General features: G+C 48.3%; 1 protein-coding gene across 9 annotated transcripts in view; it reads left to right on the forward strand.

Annotated features, from left to right (window-relative positions):
* The first annotated feature begins 11124 nt into the window (after positions 1 to 11124).
* The window catches only part of stxbp1b (syntaxin binding protein 1b), a 160048-nt gene continuing 151920 nt past the window's right edge, over positions 11125 to 19252 (forward strand). For 2 of the 9 annotated variants that reach the window (XM_055504163.1, XM_055504162.1), the window contains exon 1: positions 11187 to 11231. Coding sequence is in view for 1 of the 9 variants with exons in the window: in XM_055504157.1 (XP_055360132.1) it covers positions 11195 to 11231 (37 nt within the window). In the remaining 8 variants the exon portion in view is untranslated. Of the gene's footprint in view, positions 11232 to 11258; positions 11472 to 17981; positions 18087 to 19252 lie in introns of those variants that run through there. The other 7 variants (XM_055504154.1, XM_055504156.1, XM_055504157.1 and 4 more) reach the window with 6 other exon arrangements.

Here is a 19252-nt window from a genome sequence, read left to right on the forward strand (position 1 = left end):
CCTGATGGAGAGATCACCACCCAGTTTTAACTGCAAAAAGACATTTAGGGCGAAGGGGGGCACTGTCCGGGGGACACACCGTCAGCCAGCGGTTGTGCTCCTGGAGGTGTCACCCACCTTCAGTGCACTTTAGTTCCACACACTCACGTCCAAGCTGGGTTGCAGGGTTCTGGGGTACCTTTTTCTACTGCCCTCTGCCTCCCCCGGGTTGGGGGGGTTGGTCGGGGCTCGGGAGGAGCTGCGGTCCCTGCCTGGGGCCACATGGACGGCAGGCAGGAGACCTACCCTCCCCACGAATGTGATCAAGCGAATGGTGTGGGTGCGAGAATGTATCTGAGAGTGCATTGGTTCGCGTATGATTGACGAGTTTGTTGTGAGAGAGTCTATGGTGTGTGTGTGTGTGTGTTGATGTGATGATGTGTGTTGCACATGTGGGTGGGTGTATGCGTCTGTGTTTGTGTGAGTTGGTATGCGTGTGGTGCGGTTGAAGTGTGGGGGGTCCGTTTTTTCGCCCGGGGTACGATGATCGTCTGCCTGGGTGGTCTCTTTTCTGCTGACCTCACCAATTGCTGGCCTTGTGCTGCAGGCCGCTGTGGCGCCAGGGGATGAGGTCGGGCCGATGGGGTAGGCCCCGCTCCGCCCATGTGGGGGTGGTGGACTGGGGGCGGGCCCCACTCTGGGCGCGGGGGCATCTTCTGGCGGGCTCCCTACGGACCGTGGGTCCTCGGGCTCTACTCTACGACCCTCCCGCCGGGGGGAGTGTTTGCCCCTGGTTCTCATGGGGCGGACAGCGTTGACCCCCGGTGGCCCACTCTGGCCTCGGGTGCTGTCTCTGTTGCTGCTGCAGCTCTGCCTGGGGGGCTCTGTGTGGGCAGCTTGGGTTGCAACACCTGCCCTCCTGGAACTGAAGGTGTGTGGGCTCCCTGGCTGCTGGGATTCCTTCCTCTGCTTGCTGGATGGGCGTAGTGGCGGAGCCCCTCACATCGCCCTGGCTTCCACAAGTGGCATTGTTCATGCACCAACGTCTGCCTCACCCTTTGGGTGAATAATGTTAAGCGGCGGGCTGGTGTGGGCTTGCTCATAGCTCCCCAGCTTAGTCGCCATGTGTTGGAGTTTTCCCCAGTGGACAAGAGGGTCGCTTCCCTGCGCCTTCGGGTGGGGGATAGGTCACTCACTGTCATTTGTGCTTACGGGCCAAATGGTAGTGTGGAGTACCCGGCCTTGTTGGGGTCTCTGGAGGGAGTGTTGGAAAGCGCTCCAAATGGGGACCCCATCGTTCTTCTGGGAGATTTCAATGCCCACGTAGGTAACGACAGTGATACCTGGAGAGGCGTGATTAGGAGGAACGGCCTCCCTGATCTGAACCCGAATGTTGTTATGTTATTGGGCATCTGTGCTAGGCACAGTTTGGCCATAAAACCATGTTTGAACATAAGGGTGTCCATCGGTGCACATGGCACCAGGACACCCTAGGCCGGAGGTCGATGATAGACTTTGTAGTCGTTTGACCTGACCTTCGGCTATATGTTTATATGTTTTGGACACTCGGGTGAAGAGAGGGGCTGAGCTGTCAACTGATCACCACCTGGTGGTGAGTAGGATCCGCTGGCAGGGAAGGAGGCTGGAACGACTTGGCAGGCCCAAACGTATTGTGAGGGTCTGTTGGGAATGCCTGGCTGAACCCTCTGTTAGACGGACCTTTAACTCACACCTCCGGGAGAGCTTCGACCAGATTCCGAGGGAAGTTGGAGACATAGAGTCCGAGTGGACCCCGAGCTGTGGACGCAGGGTCTCTGGTGCCTGTCGTGGTTGTAATCCCCGAACCCGGTGGTGGAGCTGAAGAAGGAGTCATATCAGGTATGGTTGACCTGTGGGACTCCTGAGGCAGCTGATGGGTACCGGCAGGCCAAGCGTGCTGCAGCCCGTGCCGTTGCGGAGGCAAAAATTCGGGCCTGGGAGGAGTTCGGGGAGGCCATGGAGGAGGACTATCGCTCGGCCTCAAAGAGATTCTGGCAAACTGTTCGGCGCCTCAGGAGGGGGAAGCACTTCTTTACCAACTCTGTTTTCAGTGGAGGTGGGGAGCTGTTGACCTCAACTGGGGATGTTATTGGACGGTGGAAGGAGTACTTTGAGGATCTCCTTGAGGAAGCAGAGGCAGGGGACTCAGAGGCGGACTCGCCCATCACCCAGGCTGAGGTCACTGAGGTAGTTAGTTGTCATGGACTCAGTCACTGCACCATTGTTTATGTTCATTTCCGGTTTTATGTTATTGTCACTTCCTGCCTCAGCCATTATTAGTTACAGCCAGCTTTACTTCCTGCTCCAGACCACACACCTGTTCCCCATCTAACCATCAATTGCCACTACTTAAGCACCACCTCTCACACCAACCGGTTGCCAGATTGTCTATGTGCATTAGTCAGCAATCCAGCGTTTATCCTCATGATCTTAAACCTGTGTATGACCTTGCTTCTCCTGACCCTGATTCTTGTCTCGTCTATGATCCTGCCTTGCCGTAAGTTGACCCTAGCCTGCCTTGTGACCACCGCTTGCCTAAACCCTGTCTGTACTGTACCTGCCTGCTCGGTGTATTGACCTTCGTTTGCCTGACCACGAATTAAGTAAACTGCGTTACCACTCAAGTCTTGTCTTCGCTGTGCATGTGGGTCCGCTACCTCGGAAGCCGTGACAGTACAATCTGGCCAAACATGGACCCAGCCAGCGCCGAGACCATCCGGACCGAGCTCCAAGCCCAGGCGGAACGGATCCGCAAACAAGAGGAACAGACCGGAGTGCTGCTTCAGGAGTTAGCTCAGCACGCAGCGCGACAAGAGGCGCAGGTAAATGCGTATGGGGAACAGCTGAAGCTACTTACCCAGCTACTCGCCGCGGGGCTGACGCCGGCGCCCGCTCCAGCTGTGCCCGTCGCTCCGACTCCGCGTCCTCCTGCACCGAACGTTCATCTGGGAGCTCCAGCACGCTTCTCCGGAGACTCAGGTGACTGTCGAGCGTTTATCACCCAATGTGAGATCCAGTTTGAGCTGCACGCGCCGGACTTCCCCACCGAGCGAGCCAAGGTGGCGTACGCCGTTTCCCACTTGTCGGGCAGAGCAGAGCTGTGGGCAACGGCCGAATGGCAGAATAACTCCGCCTGCCTGAGCACTTTTGTTGCTTTTTCCCAAGCGCTGAAGCGCATTTTCCAAGAAATAACGCCGGGACGCGAAGCGGCCCAGCGACTAACGAGTCTCCGTCAGGGCGACCGACCCGCGGCGTCTTACGCCATCGAGTTCCGCACACTAGCTGCGGAGGCGGGGTGGGACTCCACCGCTTTGATCGACGTGTTCCTAGCAGGATTGGCGCGGCAGGTCAAGAACGGCCTGGCGGCCACCGAGCTTCCATCTGAGTTGGACGAGGTCATCGCGCTCGCCATCAAGGTGGATCGCCGGTTGTGGAGCAGTGACCGCGAATGCAGAGAGGAGGAGCGGTCCACACCCCCCCGCCATCCTCGACCGCCGTCTCGCAGTGCGGCGGCCCCACCCAATCTGGCGGTACGAGGGATTCCGCAGCCGACTGAGCGTCGGACCACGCCCTATGCCCCGGGATTGGTGGAGCCCATAGAAGCGGTTAAGTCAGGATCCACTGGCGAACCAATGGAGGTGGGGCGGATTCGGTTGCCCGAAGCCGAGAAGAACCGCAGACGGGCACTCGGATTGTGTTTATATTGTGGCCAGCCGGGCCACATCGCAGTAGCTTGCCCAGTAAAAGCCCCCGCTCACCACTAGTCCGGAGGATAGTGGTGAGCCAGTCTTCTATGTGTCATGCCTCCGCCCGACCCGTGCCCACCGTCACCTTATCCGTGAAATCCCAGTCTGTCCAGCAAGCGGTCCTGGTGGACTCAGGTGCTGACACCAGCCTCATGGACTCCAGACTTGTGAGACGGCTAGGTGTTAGCACGGTGCCCCTGCCCGCCTCGATGGAAGCAACAGCCTTGGATGGCCACCGGCTGTGGAGGGTGACTCACCGCACCGGCCCTGTGACGTTGACATTTGCCGATGGCCACTCCGAGCAGATCCACTTCCACGTGGTCGAGTCCTCCTATCACCCAGTCGTTCTTGGATACACCTGGCTTCGCCGACACAACCCCCGCCTCGACTGGAGGACCGGAGAGGTGGTGGAATGGGGTTCCAGCTGTCGCGATTCATGTTTCGGGGCAGCGTCCGAGACCACGGCAGAACCGTCCCCGGAGTCCAGCATGGAGGAGATCGATCTGTCTGAGGTACCATCCTGCTATCATGACCTCCAAGCCGTCTTCAGCAAGGTCAGAGCCACCAGCCTGCCGCCGCATCGGGCACACGACTGCGCGATCAATCTTCGCCCCGGAACCACGCCACCCAAGAGCAGACTATACCAGCTCTCCGCTCCAGAACGCCAAGCCATGACGGCGTACATCAACCAGTCCTCCTCGCCGGCGGGGGCCGGGTTCTTCTTTGTGGGGAAGAAGGACGGGTCCCTGCGACCTTGCATTGATTACCGGGGGCTTAACGCCATCACCGTTCGGGACTCCTACCCCTTACCCTTGCTCTCGTCCGCTTTCGAGCTCCTAGCCGATGCCAAGGTCTTCACCAAGCTTGACCTGAGGAATGCTTACCATCTAGTTCGCATCAGAGAGGGGGATGAGTGGAAGACGGCTTTTAATACCCCCACCGGACACTATGAATATCTAGTCATGCCATTTGGACTCACCAACGCGCCGGCCGTCTTCCAGGCGCTGGTGAACGACGTGCTAAGTTCCATGATTAACGTGTTTGTTTTCGTCTATTTAGACGACATCCTGGTATTTTCTCGGAGTGAAGAAGAACATCGTGATCATGTACGCCAGGTCCTGAGGAAGCTGCTGGAGCACCGGTTATACGTCAAGGCAGAAAAGTGCGAGTTCCATGTCACCACCATCTCATTCCTAGGTTTCGTGATTTCCCCGGAGGGAATTCAGATGGACCCTGCCAAGACCCAGGCTGTGACAGAGTGGCCCGTTCCCCAGTCTCGTCGGGACGTCCAACGGTTCCTGGGGTTTGCAAATTTCTATAGACGCTTTATCCGCCGCTTCAGCGCAATCGCCTCCCCTCTTCATGCTCTCACTTCCCCCAGGACAACTTTCCAGTGGACCACAGAAGCCAATCGGGCGTTTCTCCAGCTCAAGGCCAGTTTCACTTTGGCCCCGGTGCTGCGGATGCCGGACCCGGCTCGTCAGTTCGTGGTGGAGGTAGATGCATCTGACTCCGGCGTGGGTGCGGTACTATCCCAGCGTGATCCTGAAGGTGGGCGACTGCATCCATGTGCCTTCTTGTCCCGCAAACTCTCCCCTGCAGAACGCAACTACGACATTGGTAACCGGGAACTACTCGCGGTCAAGGTGGCTCTGGAAGAGTGGCGTCACTGGCTCGAGGGCGCCGAGCAGCCGTTCCTGGTGTTCACCGACCACAAGAATCTGGAATACATCAATACCGCTAAGCGTCTGAACTCCCGCCAAGCCCGTTGGTCCTTGTTTTTCTCCCGTTTCAACTTCCACCTCTCCTACCGTCCAGGGTCAAAGAACACCAAGCCGGATGCCCTATCCCGAGTCCACGAGTCAGGGGAGGAGGTGGAGACGCCATCGACTATCCTGCCCGCATCTTGCCTAGTAGGGGCGGTCACCTGGTCTGTCGAGGTTCGGGTGAAGGAGGCCACCCGCGGATTGCCTCCACACCCAGCGTGCCCACCGAATCGGCTGTTCGTGCCCCCGGAGCTTCGGGGGGAGGTGATCCACTGGGCCCACACCTCCACCTTTAGCTGCCACCCGGGAGTCCAACGGACGGCTTTTGTGGTGGGCAGTCGGTTCTGGTGGCCGTCAGCCCTCAAAGACATCAGGGAGTACGTGGCAGCCTGCCCAGTCTGTTCGACCCACAAGACCTCAAACCAGCGCCCTCCGGGGTTCCTCCAGCCTCTGCCCGTGCCTCATCGACCCTGGTCCCACATAGCACTGGATTTCGTCACGGGGTTACCTCCCTCCGGGGGTAACACAGTGGTCCTCACGGTAATTGATCGATTTTCCCGCATGACCCATTTCATTCCTCTGCCCAGACTCCCGTCAGCCAAGCAGACAGCTCAGGCAGTGCTTGAGCACGTGTTCCGGCTCCATGGTTTCCCCAAGGATGTGGTCTCCGATAGAGGACCCCAGTTTGTCTCTCGGTTCTGGCACGAGTTTTGCACCCTGCTCGGTGCCCAGGTCAGCCTGACTTCCGGATACCACCCGGAGTCCAACGGCCAGACGGAGCGGACCAATCAGCAGTTGGAGACCGGGCTTCGTCTTCTTGCCTCCACCAGCCCATCCACCTGGAGCCAACAACTCCTCTGGGTGGAGTACGCCCACAATACCCTGCCTTGCTCCTCCACAGGTCTGTCACCGTTCCAGTGCGCATACGGCTACCAGCCCCCACTCTTCCAATCATTGGAGGGGGAGGTCGTCATCCCGGCCGCACATGCCCTCCTTCGCCGTTGTCGACGCACCTGGTTAACGCTATGCTCGCATGCCAAGAGCGCCACAAGAGGACAGCGGATCGTCATCGATCACAGGCACCCAGCTATGCCGTAGGTCAGCAGGTGTGGCTCTCCACCAAGGACCTACCCATCAAGACCCAGTCACGTAAGCTGTCTCAAAGATTCATTGGACCCTTCGTCATAGAGCGTATCATTAACCCATCTTCTGTCAGACTCTCCTTGCCTAGAACCATGCGTATCCACCCTACCTTCCACGTCAGTCGACTCAAGCCATTCCACTCTAGCCCTCTGGTTCCCCCCACGCCCCTACCTCCTCCACCACGGCTCATCGATGGGGGCCCGGCTTACACGGTCCGGGTATTGCTGAACAGTCGGCGGCGTGGTCGTGGGCTGCAGTACCTCGTTGACTGGGAGGGGTACGGACCAGAAGAGAGATCATGGATCCCGGCACGGGACATCCTGGACCCCAGCCTCATCCGGGAGTTCCATCAAGCCCACCCAGACCTCCCTGGGCCGTCTAGGAATCCGCCCTAGACGGGGGGGTTCTGTCATGGACTCAGTCACTGCACCATTGTTTATGTTCATTTCCGGTTTTATGTTATTGTCACTTCCTGCCTCAGCCATTATTAGTTACTGCCAGCTTTACTTCCTGCTCCAGACCACACACCTGTTCCCCATCTAACCATCAATTGCCACTACTTAAGCACCACCTCTCACACCAACCGGTTGCCAGATTGTCTATGTGCATTAGTCAGCAATCCAGCGTTTATCCTCATGATCTTGAACCTGTGTATGACCTTGCTTCTCCTGACCCTGATTCTTGTCTCGTCTATGATCCTGCCTTGCCGTAAGTTGACCCTAGCCTGCCTTGTGACCACCGCTTGCCTAAACCCTGTCTGTACTGTACCTGCCTGCTCGGTGTATTGACCTTCGTTTGCCTGACCACGAATTAAGTAAACTGCGTTACCACTCAAGTCTTGTCTTCGCTGTGCATGTGGGTCCGCTACCTCGGAAGCCGTGACAGTTAGTAAGCTCCTCGGTGGCAGAGCAGCGGGGGTGTATGAGATCCATCCTGAGTACCTCAAGTCTCTGGATGTTGTGGGGCTGTCTTAGGTGACACGCCTCTGCAACATCGCGTGGACGAGGGGGACAGTTCCTCTGGACTGGACAACCGGGGTCGTTGTCCCTCTTCACAAGAAGGGGGACAGGAGAGTGTGTTCCAACTATAGGGGGATCACACCTCTCAGCCTCCCTGGGAAAGTCTATGCCAGGGTACTGGAGAGGAGAATTCGGCCGATAGTTGAACCTCGGATACAGGAGGAACAATGTGGTTTTCGGCCTGGTCGTGGAACGCTGGACCAGCTTTATGCCCTCAGCAGGGTGCTTGAGGGTTTGTGGGAGTTTTCCCAACCAGTCTACATGTGCTTTGTGGATCTGGAGAAGGCATTCGGCCGCGTCCCTTGTGACATCCTGTGGGGGGTGCTCCGGAGTATGGAGTCCAGGGCCCTTTGCTAAGGGCTGTTCGGTCTCTGTACAACCGGAGCAGGAGCTTGGTTCGCATTGCCAGCAATAAGTCAGGCCTGTTCCCGGTGCATGTTTGTCTCTGGCAGGGCTGCCCTTTGTCAGCGGTTCTGTTCATTATTTTTATGGACAGAATTTCTAGGCGCAGCCAGGGGCCGGAGGGGGTCTGGTTTGGGGACCACAGGATAGCATCTCTGCTTTTTGCAGATGATGTTGTCCTGTTGGCTTCATCAGGCCAGGACCTCTAGCGTGCGCTGGTGCGGTTTGCAGCTGAGTGTGAAGCGGCTGGGATGAGAATCAGTTCCTCCAAATCTGAGGCCATGGTTCTCGACCGGAAAACGGTGGTTTGCTCTCTCCAGGTTGGAGGAGAGTTCCTACCCCAAGTGGAGGAGTATCTTGGGGTCTTGTTCACGAGTGAGGGAAGGAAGGAGCGTGAGTTTGACAGACGGATTGGTGCGGCGGCTGCAGTAATGCGGTCGGTGTATCGGTCCATCGTGGTGAAGAGGGAGCTGAGCCAAAAGGCATAGCTCTCAATTTACTGGTCAATCTACGTTCTTACCCTGACCTATGGTCATGAGCTTTGGGTCATGACCGAAAGGGCAAGGTCACGGATACAAGCAGCTGAAACGAGCTTCTTCCGCAGGGTGGCTGGGCGCTCCCTTAGAGATAAAGTGAGGAGTCACCCGGGAGGAGCTCGGAATAAAGTCGCTGCTCCTCCACATCGAGAAGAGCCAGTTGAGGTGGCTCGGGCATCTGGTTCGGATGCCTCCTGGACGCCTCCCTGGGGAGGTGTTCCGGGCATATCCCACCGGTAGGAGGCCCAGAGGAAGACCCAGGACTCGCTGGAGAGACTACGTCTCTCGGCTGGCCTGGGAACGTCTTGGGGTCCCACCGGAAGAGCTGGAGGAAGTGTCTGGGGAGAGGGAAGTCTGGAACTCTCTGCTCAGACTGCTGCCCCCGCGACCCGGCCCCGGATAAGCGGATGAAAATGGATGGATGGATGGGTAACCACAAATATTATGATACATTGCAATTCTGAATACCTTTTCCTTGATACAAAAGTACATTTTATTTTGTCTTTTCAGTTTTTGTCAGGGTCTAAGATTATGGCAGATTGATATGATGGCTGATGAAATTGCAGCAAGTTCAGCAACACTCAGCTGAGTCATCTAGTGCCTTTGATTGCTTTTCTTGTGAGGTTCATCATTTATCAGTGATGAGTGGCGTGCTTATTGCATACTCCCTGATTTAGGCTACAATCATCACACTATCAACCACAGCAGGTGGTATGTGGAACTCCACACAGGTGCCCATACACAGCATATCGCCCAGGGGCGTTTGTAACTCCACAGCAGGTGGACATGCCAATGAGCATGCTGCAGATTTTCTAATCTTCCGATAAAGCAGGGCACCACCAAAGCCAATTATGATTAGCCCTGTTATCAAAGTCCAAAAAATGAATAGATCCTCCGCATCTTCGATGGATAGTGGCTCCAGACACACAAGGACACACGGAATTCCAAGCGTCTCGCACGTAACCACAGGCAAGAGTCCCCGAGGGGCAGAGTGACTCTCCCGGTGATTATTTTCTTTGTGAGAAAACTTTATCCAATGCACCAGTGAGTGACCAGTTAATAAATCATCTTTTCGTGATTTATTATGTATGAATAAACAGCGAATAACAACCTTATTCATCATCTTAGTCACCATCCGTGACGACACCAGACGTGTTATCAAGTATGAGTCATGCCTAATTGATGCTTTTCTCATCATTAATTAAGTACTTATTCACGGTTAACTAAGGATGAATAAGGTGTAGTTATTATAAAGTGTTACCATTTTCTTTTCTAAATATTTTTGTAATTTTTCCCCCTCTGACTGGTTAATTACTGCTAAATCATAACACTATTTAATTGTTTAGTAATTGACCACATATTCTTCAAATCCTTTCAAAATAAAAGCACCATTATAAAGCTTTAACATTTATAATAACGTTTTTGGATTTGACTGGTTAAATATGACTACAGATTTATAGTTTAGTAATTACCCACACACACCTCCATCAAATCCTTTCAGAATAAAAGCATCAATGTTCTTCTTTAGCTTCAATGGCACAATTTCCGCTTCTGACTGGTCAATTATGATTATTATAAGACTATTTTACTCCTAAGCATTTATCTGATGATGCTTCCTTTAAAGCTCCAAGTTTTCTCAATTTAACATTCAGCTACTTCCTTTACAGCTACTTTCAGCTATGTTGAATGTTTCCACAACTTTGAGCTATTCTTTCAGCTCTTGAATTTGAAACTATTTAATTAGAATATTCAGCTGCTTAATACCTTGAGCTTTACCTTCCGTAAAATTAATTCTTCAATATATCTTCAATATCTTTTTCAACTTACCTCAATTTGAAATTAAACTGCTTTAGCTTCTTCTGCAAATATTCAGCTCTGCTTAAACAACTGCCAATTCTCTTCAGATACATTTATCTACGCTTCCTGCTTCCTTTGTGTACATTCAGCTAAGTTTAAACCACCTCTTCAGATATATACAGCTCTACATTCAATTCATCAGATACTTTCAGCAATAGTTCAGCAATACAACAGCATGAAAGCATTCACTGTGCATTTCCTTATGGAAATGCTTTTTCTAGTTACGTTTAATATTCATTTTGTTGTTTGCTTTTATTAACATTGCTAACACATCAGTAATAATGTGAATTACTCTTCATACATTTTCATACATGAGTATGGGAAAGAGTTTACAATGTGTTTTTTGGAATGGAAAGGATGAAATTGCCTTTGCTGTCTGGTTAATAATTTCACACTATTGCAGCTCTTAGAACATTATACTGTTATACTGTTTACCTGACAGTATAATGTCAGGTAAGATAAGACTGTACTGGACTGTCTTATCTTATTTCAGCTATTTTCTGGTAAGACATGTTAATCTATATTAATGAAAAGAAGCTGGGATGCACCATAATCCCTTAAATAGATGCTTAGCTGAATCTACCCCCTCCCTAAGGACTTTTATTTTGGAGTCAAATGAAACGGAAGTCTATTACTTGTACTTATAAGCTAAACAGTTGTGGCACGGCAGAGTTTTCTAGGGTTCTATAACCAGCAGAAGGCTCATCATGGCACCACTCGGACTAAAAGCCATTGTTGGAGACAGTAAGGACTATTCTATTGAATTTTTGCTTTTGTAGATAAGAAGATTGTAGCCAGCTATCAACTAACCCAATTTAATTTCACTATTGCCTAAGCTAAATTTAATGTAGGGATCAGGCTTTTTGTTAAATTTCCAAACCTTTAAATAGGAATTCTGTATTATTATACATTTTATACAAAAATGCCTATGCATTTTTATGCTGTATGGAAACTAAATCTAAACACGAAGATCATACCATCCTGGTGAGATTCCATTAGCGAAGAAAACATGTACATGCCACATATGAGACAACATTTTTTTACTTACTTTTATTTACTTTACTAAATAGTAGTAGTAGTAGGTTTCAGCTTTTAGATGTTATTGTCTGAAGTAGATTGTAAATGCATATACTGGTTTGGAGTAAATCTTGCCTCACTAATCCATGTTGGTGTAGATTAAGTGCTTTGACATAATTATCAGGGAAAGAGCAAATGTACTGGATGACCAGAAACTAAAAACAGCAGTTACAGTTAAACAAGCATTTGTTTCTAAGTTGACATCAATACACAGTCCATTTTTATTTACATTTTTCATTTCAATTGGTTACAGAGTCATGGCTATATGGTGTAATGCATTCAATAACAAAAGAAATACAATTCATACACTTTCTTCACATTTTTATGAGACTTATAGGCAGCATAATTCATTAACAGACATTCAGTGGAACAGTGGAAAGGGCAAATTATTGGAAAACTATGTGTTATTTGTAACAAAAAATAAAGGCTGCCAAAACTATTTTACATAAAAAAGAATATTAAAAATGTGATTGTCCTATCTTTATTAGTTCATAAGGAAACCCTAATGTGCAATACCCTTGTGATGTTGTCCAAAAGTGTCTAAATATCAATGGTAACTTAAAGAGATTTTAAATAACAAAAGTCTTTCACTTTTCATGAAATATTGTCTGTAGGTTCTGTGCTGTTCTTCTTTCTTGTAAAGTGTAACTGTCAGTTCATTGTTTTGTTTGGCTTTATCCTGACTGATTAGATAAATATTAGATAAACCATTCACATATGCAATAAATTTAGAAATGAGTTTGATGAATAAACAACCCTTAATTCTGACATTCAAAGTGACTGACATTTACCACATGGTTTATTTTCGTATTGCTCCAGTCTATTGTTATTAAAATTATTACATGTAGCCCTAAAATATATTTCATCCTAGTCCTCTGTAGAAATGAATAGGTTCACTTGTTTATGAGAGCAAGTGACGGTCTTTTCCTGTGACGTCATGGTTGCTGACACAAATATCCCTGAAATAGAGGAGCGGAAATGGGGATGGGGTAAGAGGATTAGGAGATTAGAGGCAGTGATTGCAGTGGGTTTATAATGTTCAATCTGACAGACTGGTTAGCTGCTTAATCCCACAGAGAGAAACTGGAACGCTGCTCAATGTTTATGGTGTAAAATGATGGATTCTATCTTGAAGTTGCTAACTGGGTCACCTGTGATGTGGTGTGATGGTAGAATGCTAGCTCTGTTCACCTCATTAGCTTTTTAACTCTCAAAATTAAATAAAAAATAATAAAGTCAAATTTTATAATAATAGCAGTGTACACACCTGCCTTTTTTCATACTGAAGACTGATCAGCCTGTCCTCTAGGTTCCATTCGCATTCCGATTTGATCAATGTCTCCTATGTGTTAGCAATGTTTAGGGGCGTGGTGAGGCAGCACAGCTGCACAAAGGCTGCGTTTGCCTGTGAGCTCTTTGAATCGAGTGTGATTGTCTGGTGCTCACAGAAAAAGAAGTGTGTGAATCAATGTGAATGGAACTAGAAAAAAACACAGCTTGCAGTAACAGTAGAGGTCTTAGATACACGTGGAGCTATAATAAGCGATAACATAACACACAGGCAGGATGATTGGATCCGCAGCTGCCCATCACAGACACATAGCTCTGAGTCCAATGATACCTGTAGGTGAGGACAGAGTGGGTGGGAGACAGAGAGAGTGGGGAAGAAGCACAACTACTGGAGAGAAAGAAACAAGATTAATTAAACATTGAACAATAATAGAAGGTTATTGGATAGAAAGGTTAGAAGGAAACAGAGGAGCTCAGTGTATAAATTAAGTCCCCCAGCAGTCTATGTCTCTTGCATCTTAACTAAGAGATGGTTCCTGTGACTAGCAATCATTGCCAGTGACCTGAACCATCTCTAACTATAAGCTTTATCAAAAAGGAATATTTTAAGCCTGAAGGTGGAGCGTGTGTCAGCTTCTTGAACCTGAAGTGGGAGCTGGTTCCAAAGGCTTGGCACTGTACTGTACCTAAAAGCTCTGCCTCCCATTCCACAAAAGACTTTAAAGACTCTAGGAACCACAAGTAGCCCAGCAAGTGTTTTGCTGGGAGCATAAGGTACTATGAGGTCTTTAAGATAAGAAGGAGCTTTATCATTAAATGCTTTGTAGGTGAGTAGGAGAGTTTTAAACTCAATCCTACATTTTGCAGGCAGCCAATGCAGAGAGGCTAATGTAAGAGATATGTGATCTCTCTTTTTAGGTCCTGTCAAAACTCTGGCTACAGCATTTTGAATTAGCTGGAGGCAATCACGTGATATAGTCACGTGATTGCGGAAGCATGCAGTGATTAGATTATGCACTTAGCTGGTCACAGTAGAAAAAGAACAACAGCACAGCACCACAATGAAGCGATCTTAAGATAGCAAAATTACAGCATTTCCAATATACAGATGGAGCGGCAAATTTTCGTTGCCTCGTTGCTGCAGGATTTCACACTGATCTTGTCATGACATTAGCATGACTTAGGTACCATTCCACCAAGCCCCCCTACACCAGTCATGACCCCCCACTGTGACATACTTAATGCGTGGCTGCCCTGTTAACGCCCCCTAAACCTTTTTTAAGAAATGACCTGCAATTGCACATTCATGCACCAGGTGGAGCAATTCAATTCAATTCAATTCAATTTTATTTATATAGCGCCAAATCACAACAAAGTTATTTCAAGGCACTTTACAAAGTAAGGTTTAAAACCTCACACAACTAAACCCAACAAATCCCACATACAGCAAGCATTTAATTTGACAGCAACAGTGGAGAGGAAAAACTCCCTCTCTAACGAGGAAGAAACCTCCAGCAGAACCAGACTGGATGTGGGCGGCCATCTGCCTCGACCGGTTGGGGTGAGAGGATAGAGAGATAGAAAAGCACAGCAACAGCAACAAGCAACAACAAGCAACAACAGAGCACAGGCAGGATGGTAGGACCAGGGACTGGATGCAGGCAGGATGGTTGGATCCGCAGCTGCCCATCACAGACACCAAACTTTGAGTCCAATGATACCTGTGGGTGAGGACAGAGAGGGAGAAAGAGTGGGGGTGGGGGGGGGGGGGGGGGAGAGAGGAGAGAAGCACAACTACTGGACAGAAAGAGACAAGGTTAGTTAAACATGGGACAATGATGGGAGGTTATGGGACAGAGGAGGTAGAAGGAAACAGAGGAGCTCAGTGTATAAATTAAGTCCCCTAGCAGTCTATGTCTATTGCAGCTTAACTAAGAGATGGTTCCTGTGACTAACAATAATTGCCAGTGACCTGAACCATCTCTAACTATAAGCTTTATCAAAAAGGAGGGTTTTAAGCCTAATCTTAAAGGTGGAGAGTGTGTCAGCTTCTCGAACCTGAAGAGGGAGCTGGTTCCAGAGGAGAGGAGCTTATAAGGTCTTTAAGATAAGAAGGAGCTTTATCATTGAGTACTTTGTATGTGAGTAGGAGAATTTTAAATTCTATCCTACATTTTACAGGCAGCCAGTGCAGAGGAGCTAATGTAGGAGAAATGTGATCTCTCTTTCTAAGTCCTGTCAGAACTCTGGCTGCAGCATTTTGAATGAGCTGTAGGCTTTTTAAGGAGCTGTTAGGACATCCTATGAGTAAGGAGTTACAGTAGTCCAGCCTAGAGGTAACAAATGCATGGATCAGTTTCTCTGCATCGCTCTGAGAGAGGATGCTTCTGATTTTAACTATATTTCTAAGGTGGAAGTAGGCGGTTCTGGAGATTTGTTTAATATATGATGTAAAAGAGAGATCCTGGTCAAACATGACACCAAGGTTCCTCACAGTAGAATCTGAAGCTAATGTTATGCCATCCAGGGTGGCTATCTGACTCAATAGTGTCTCTCTCAGATTTTTAGGCCCAACAATAAGAATCTCGGTTTTATCTGAGTTTAGTTGAAGGAAGTTTTGGGACATCCAGGATTTGATGTCTTTTAAACAACCCTGAATTTTGACTAGTTGATCTGTTTCATTTGGTTCCAAGGACATGTATAGCTGAGTATCATCTGTGTAAAAATGAAAATTAATAGAATGCTTTCTAATAATCTCACCTAGAGGAGACATGTATAGGCTAAACAGAATTGGACCCAGCACAGAACCCTGTGGAACTCCATAGCTAATCCTTGTGCGTGTGGAGAATTTATCATTAACATGAACAAACTGGAATCTGTTCAACAAATAGGATTTAAACCATCCCAATGCTGTTCCATTAATCCCGATTCTATGTTCTAGTGTCTGTAATAGAATGTGATGATCAATTGTATCAAATGCAGCACTAAGATCTAACAGGACAAGGACAGAAACTAGACCATTGTCCGAAGCTAATAGAAGATCATTAGTGACTCTTACCAGAGCTGTTTCTGTGCTATGATGTTTTCTAAATCCTGACTGAAAATCTTCATACAGGTTATTCCCACTAAGGTGGTCAGATAATTGTTTAGCCACGATTTCTTCCAGAATCTTGGAAATAAAGGGTAAATTTGAAATGGGCCTATAGTTGGCTAGTTGTCCAGGGTCAAGGGTTGGTTTTTTTAATAGAGGTTTGACCACAGCCACCTTAAAAGCCTGTGGTACATAGCCTAGTTGTAAAGATTGGTTGATTTGATTTAATATGGATGAGCTGATTAAAGGTAGAACTTCTTTGAGTAATCTGGTTGGGATTGGATCTTAAAGACAAGTGGACGACTTGGAAGAGTTAATTATTGAGGTTAACTCCATATGAGTTATGGGGGAGAAGCTGTCTAGGTAAGACAGAGGATTTAATAAATTTAAAGTTGGTGGATCTAGACAGTGCTTTCTGTCATTTGGAAGAAGTCGCTGCTGAATGTTTTTTCTAATGATGATAATTTTCTTAGTAAAGTAGTTCATAAAGTCATTGCTGCTGAGATTTAAGGGGATAGTAGACTCAATACAGCTATGACTCTTTGTCAGCCTGGCTACAGTGCTGAAAAGAAACCTGGGGTTGTTTTTGTTTTCCTCAATTAGGGAGGAATAATATGTTTTTCTAGCAGCACAAAGTGCTTTTTTATATTTCATTAGACTGTCCTTCCATGCAATGCAGTTTACATTTATTTTGTTGGAACGCCACTGTCTTTCTAGTTGTCTAGTCCTTTGCTTTAGACTGCGGATGTCTGAGTTATACCACGGAGCTAACCTCCTCTGATTCACTGTCTTCTTCTTCAGAGGAGCCACTGTGTCTAACATTGTACGTAGAGAAGCTGCAGCATCATCTACAAGACAGTCAACCTGTTCATAAGGATTAAGGTGACTGTTCTCTGTGTATCTGCAAGACATTGAGGCAAAAGATGATGGAATCATCTGCTTGAATCTGGCAACAGCATTGTCAGATAAACATCTGCTATAGTAACATTTCTTTCCAGCTGTTATAGGGTCAGTTGTCCTAAATTCAAAAGTTAATAAGAAATGGTCAGATAACAGAGGGTTTTGGGGAAGAACTATTAAATTATCAATTTCAACCCCATATGTCAGGACAAGATCGAGGGTATGGTTAAAACGATGAGTGGGTTCATTTACCTGCTGTGTAAAACCAATAGTGTCTATTAAGGAGTTAAAAGCAGTGCTGAGACAATTGCTGTCAACATCTACATGAATGTTAAAGTCTCCCACTACAATGACTTTATCTGTGCCAAGAACTAAGTCAGATAAGAATTCAGAGAATTCAGTTAAGAACTCTGAATATGGAGCAGGAGGACGGTAAACAATACAAAACACAACTGGTTTCTGAGTTTTAGAGTCTGGGTGAGAAAGGCTCAGAGTGAGGCTCTCAAATGAGTTATGACTATGTTTAGGTTTAGGAGTAATTAATAAATCTGATTTATAAACTGCTGCTACTCCTCCACCTCTACCTGTATTTCTAGGAACATGATAGTTGATGTGACTCATTGGAGTCGACTCATTTAAAGTAACATATTCATCCTGCTGCAGCCAGGTTTCAGTGAGACAGAACAGATCTATGTGATGGTCACTTATCAAGTCATTTATTAAAAAGGATTTAGATGAGAGAGATCTGATATTTAATAAACCACACTTTATTAGCTTACTGTTACTTTGTTCCGTAAGAGGAACTGTTTTGATGTTTATTTAATTCTGGTAAGTCACTCCTCTTTGATTTGTTTGTGACTTGTATAGTTTAGGTGGTCGAGAAGCAGACACAGTCTCTATGCAATAACTAAGACTAAGAGTGGGTGGCGGCTGTAGAGAACATGCAGAGAGGCGTGTAAGACTGCGACTCTGCGTCCTGGGCTCCACTCTGAGTTGTCAAGCAGTGGGGAGGCTAAGCAACATGGCCATGTTACTAGAGAGCAGAGAGGCTCCGTTCAACGTGGGATGGACGCCGTCTCTTCTAATCAGCCCAGGTTTTCCCCAAAAAGTGCTCCAATTAGCCACATCGTTTGCAGGACACCACCTAGACAACCAGCGGTGGAGCGATGACAGCCGGCTATACATGTCATCGGAGCAGTGATGTGTAATCCAGGCCCACAAGCAGATTGGAAGTGCATGAGGTTTGTGTACTAATATATATATATATATATATGTATATATGTATATTGTATACGGGTGGTCCCCGTGTATATTGTATACGGGTGGTCCCCGGTTCGAATCCCCGTTAGGGCAAATAAACATCCAGTGTGGGTCCTTGGGCAAGACCCTTTAAACTACCGCCTACCTCATATCATAAGAGACAATGAACCACATGAGATACCGGCTCAGACGTCGCCCGGTCTAACAAGATCTGCGTCAGGTGTTGGGGAACCAGAGCACCTTGACGAGGTGGGCTACTGGAACAAGAAAGAAATGGCTGAGATGCGAGAACAGAGAACTGTTGGAATGCTACTACTCAAGTAACCCTAGTCAGAGGGGTTACATGAAAAGAATGTGTGGCGAATGGGAACGGAGAAACCCACATTCAAGACTGACTGCGAAGCAACTAGTAGCTCAGTGTTCCAACATCCACAAACGGCAACTGCTATCACAACATGAGATTGACAAGATACAACACAAATGCTACGGCAAGGGGGAGCCAGGACGCCAGGTCAGAGGGGAGGTTTCACCATCTCCCCAACCAGAAATTGGGTACCAAGCCCCAATGAGCACAGATACGCTGAGCGAGGCAGCGACTGACCTGAAAGATAAGATCATGGCGAGATTAAACAGGCAACCCCGAACCCACCACTACAACGGCTAAGTGAAGTACCATCAGAAAGTCTCATGGAAGATGTGAATGCAGCATTGAGAGTGATCCCTACCAATGAGCTGATATACGCTTCAGCATCAGTGATCCTAGAGGTGCTTGGCTATAAGAGCAACCATGGGAGCCATGAGAAACAATACCCACCATGGAAACTAAGGTTGGAGGCAAAAATCAAGGCAGCTCGGAGGGAAGTGAGCCAAATGACAGAGGCCCAGAGAGGTGCAATGAAAAGACCGATGCCCAAGAGGTACAGCCAGATGCCCATACCTGAAGCACTCGAAACTGCCAAGCAAAGGCTACAAGCCTTGGCCAGCCGCCTAAAGAGATACACCAGAGATAACGAAGCCAGACGAATAAACTGGTTGTTCGCAACACAACCTGCGAAAGTGTACTCTCAATGGCAGGGTAATAACAGCAGAGCAGACCCACCAAGGCTGGAAACTGAACAGTACTGGAAAGGTATATGGGAAAGGGAGG

Source organism: Betta splendens, chromosome 19 (assembly GCF_900634795.4).
Source record: "Betta splendens chromosome 19, fBetSpl5.4, whole genome shotgun sequence".
In the NCBI taxonomy this organism is placed as follows: domain Eukaryota; kingdom Metazoa; phylum Chordata; class Actinopteri; order Anabantiformes; family Osphronemidae; genus Betta; species Betta splendens.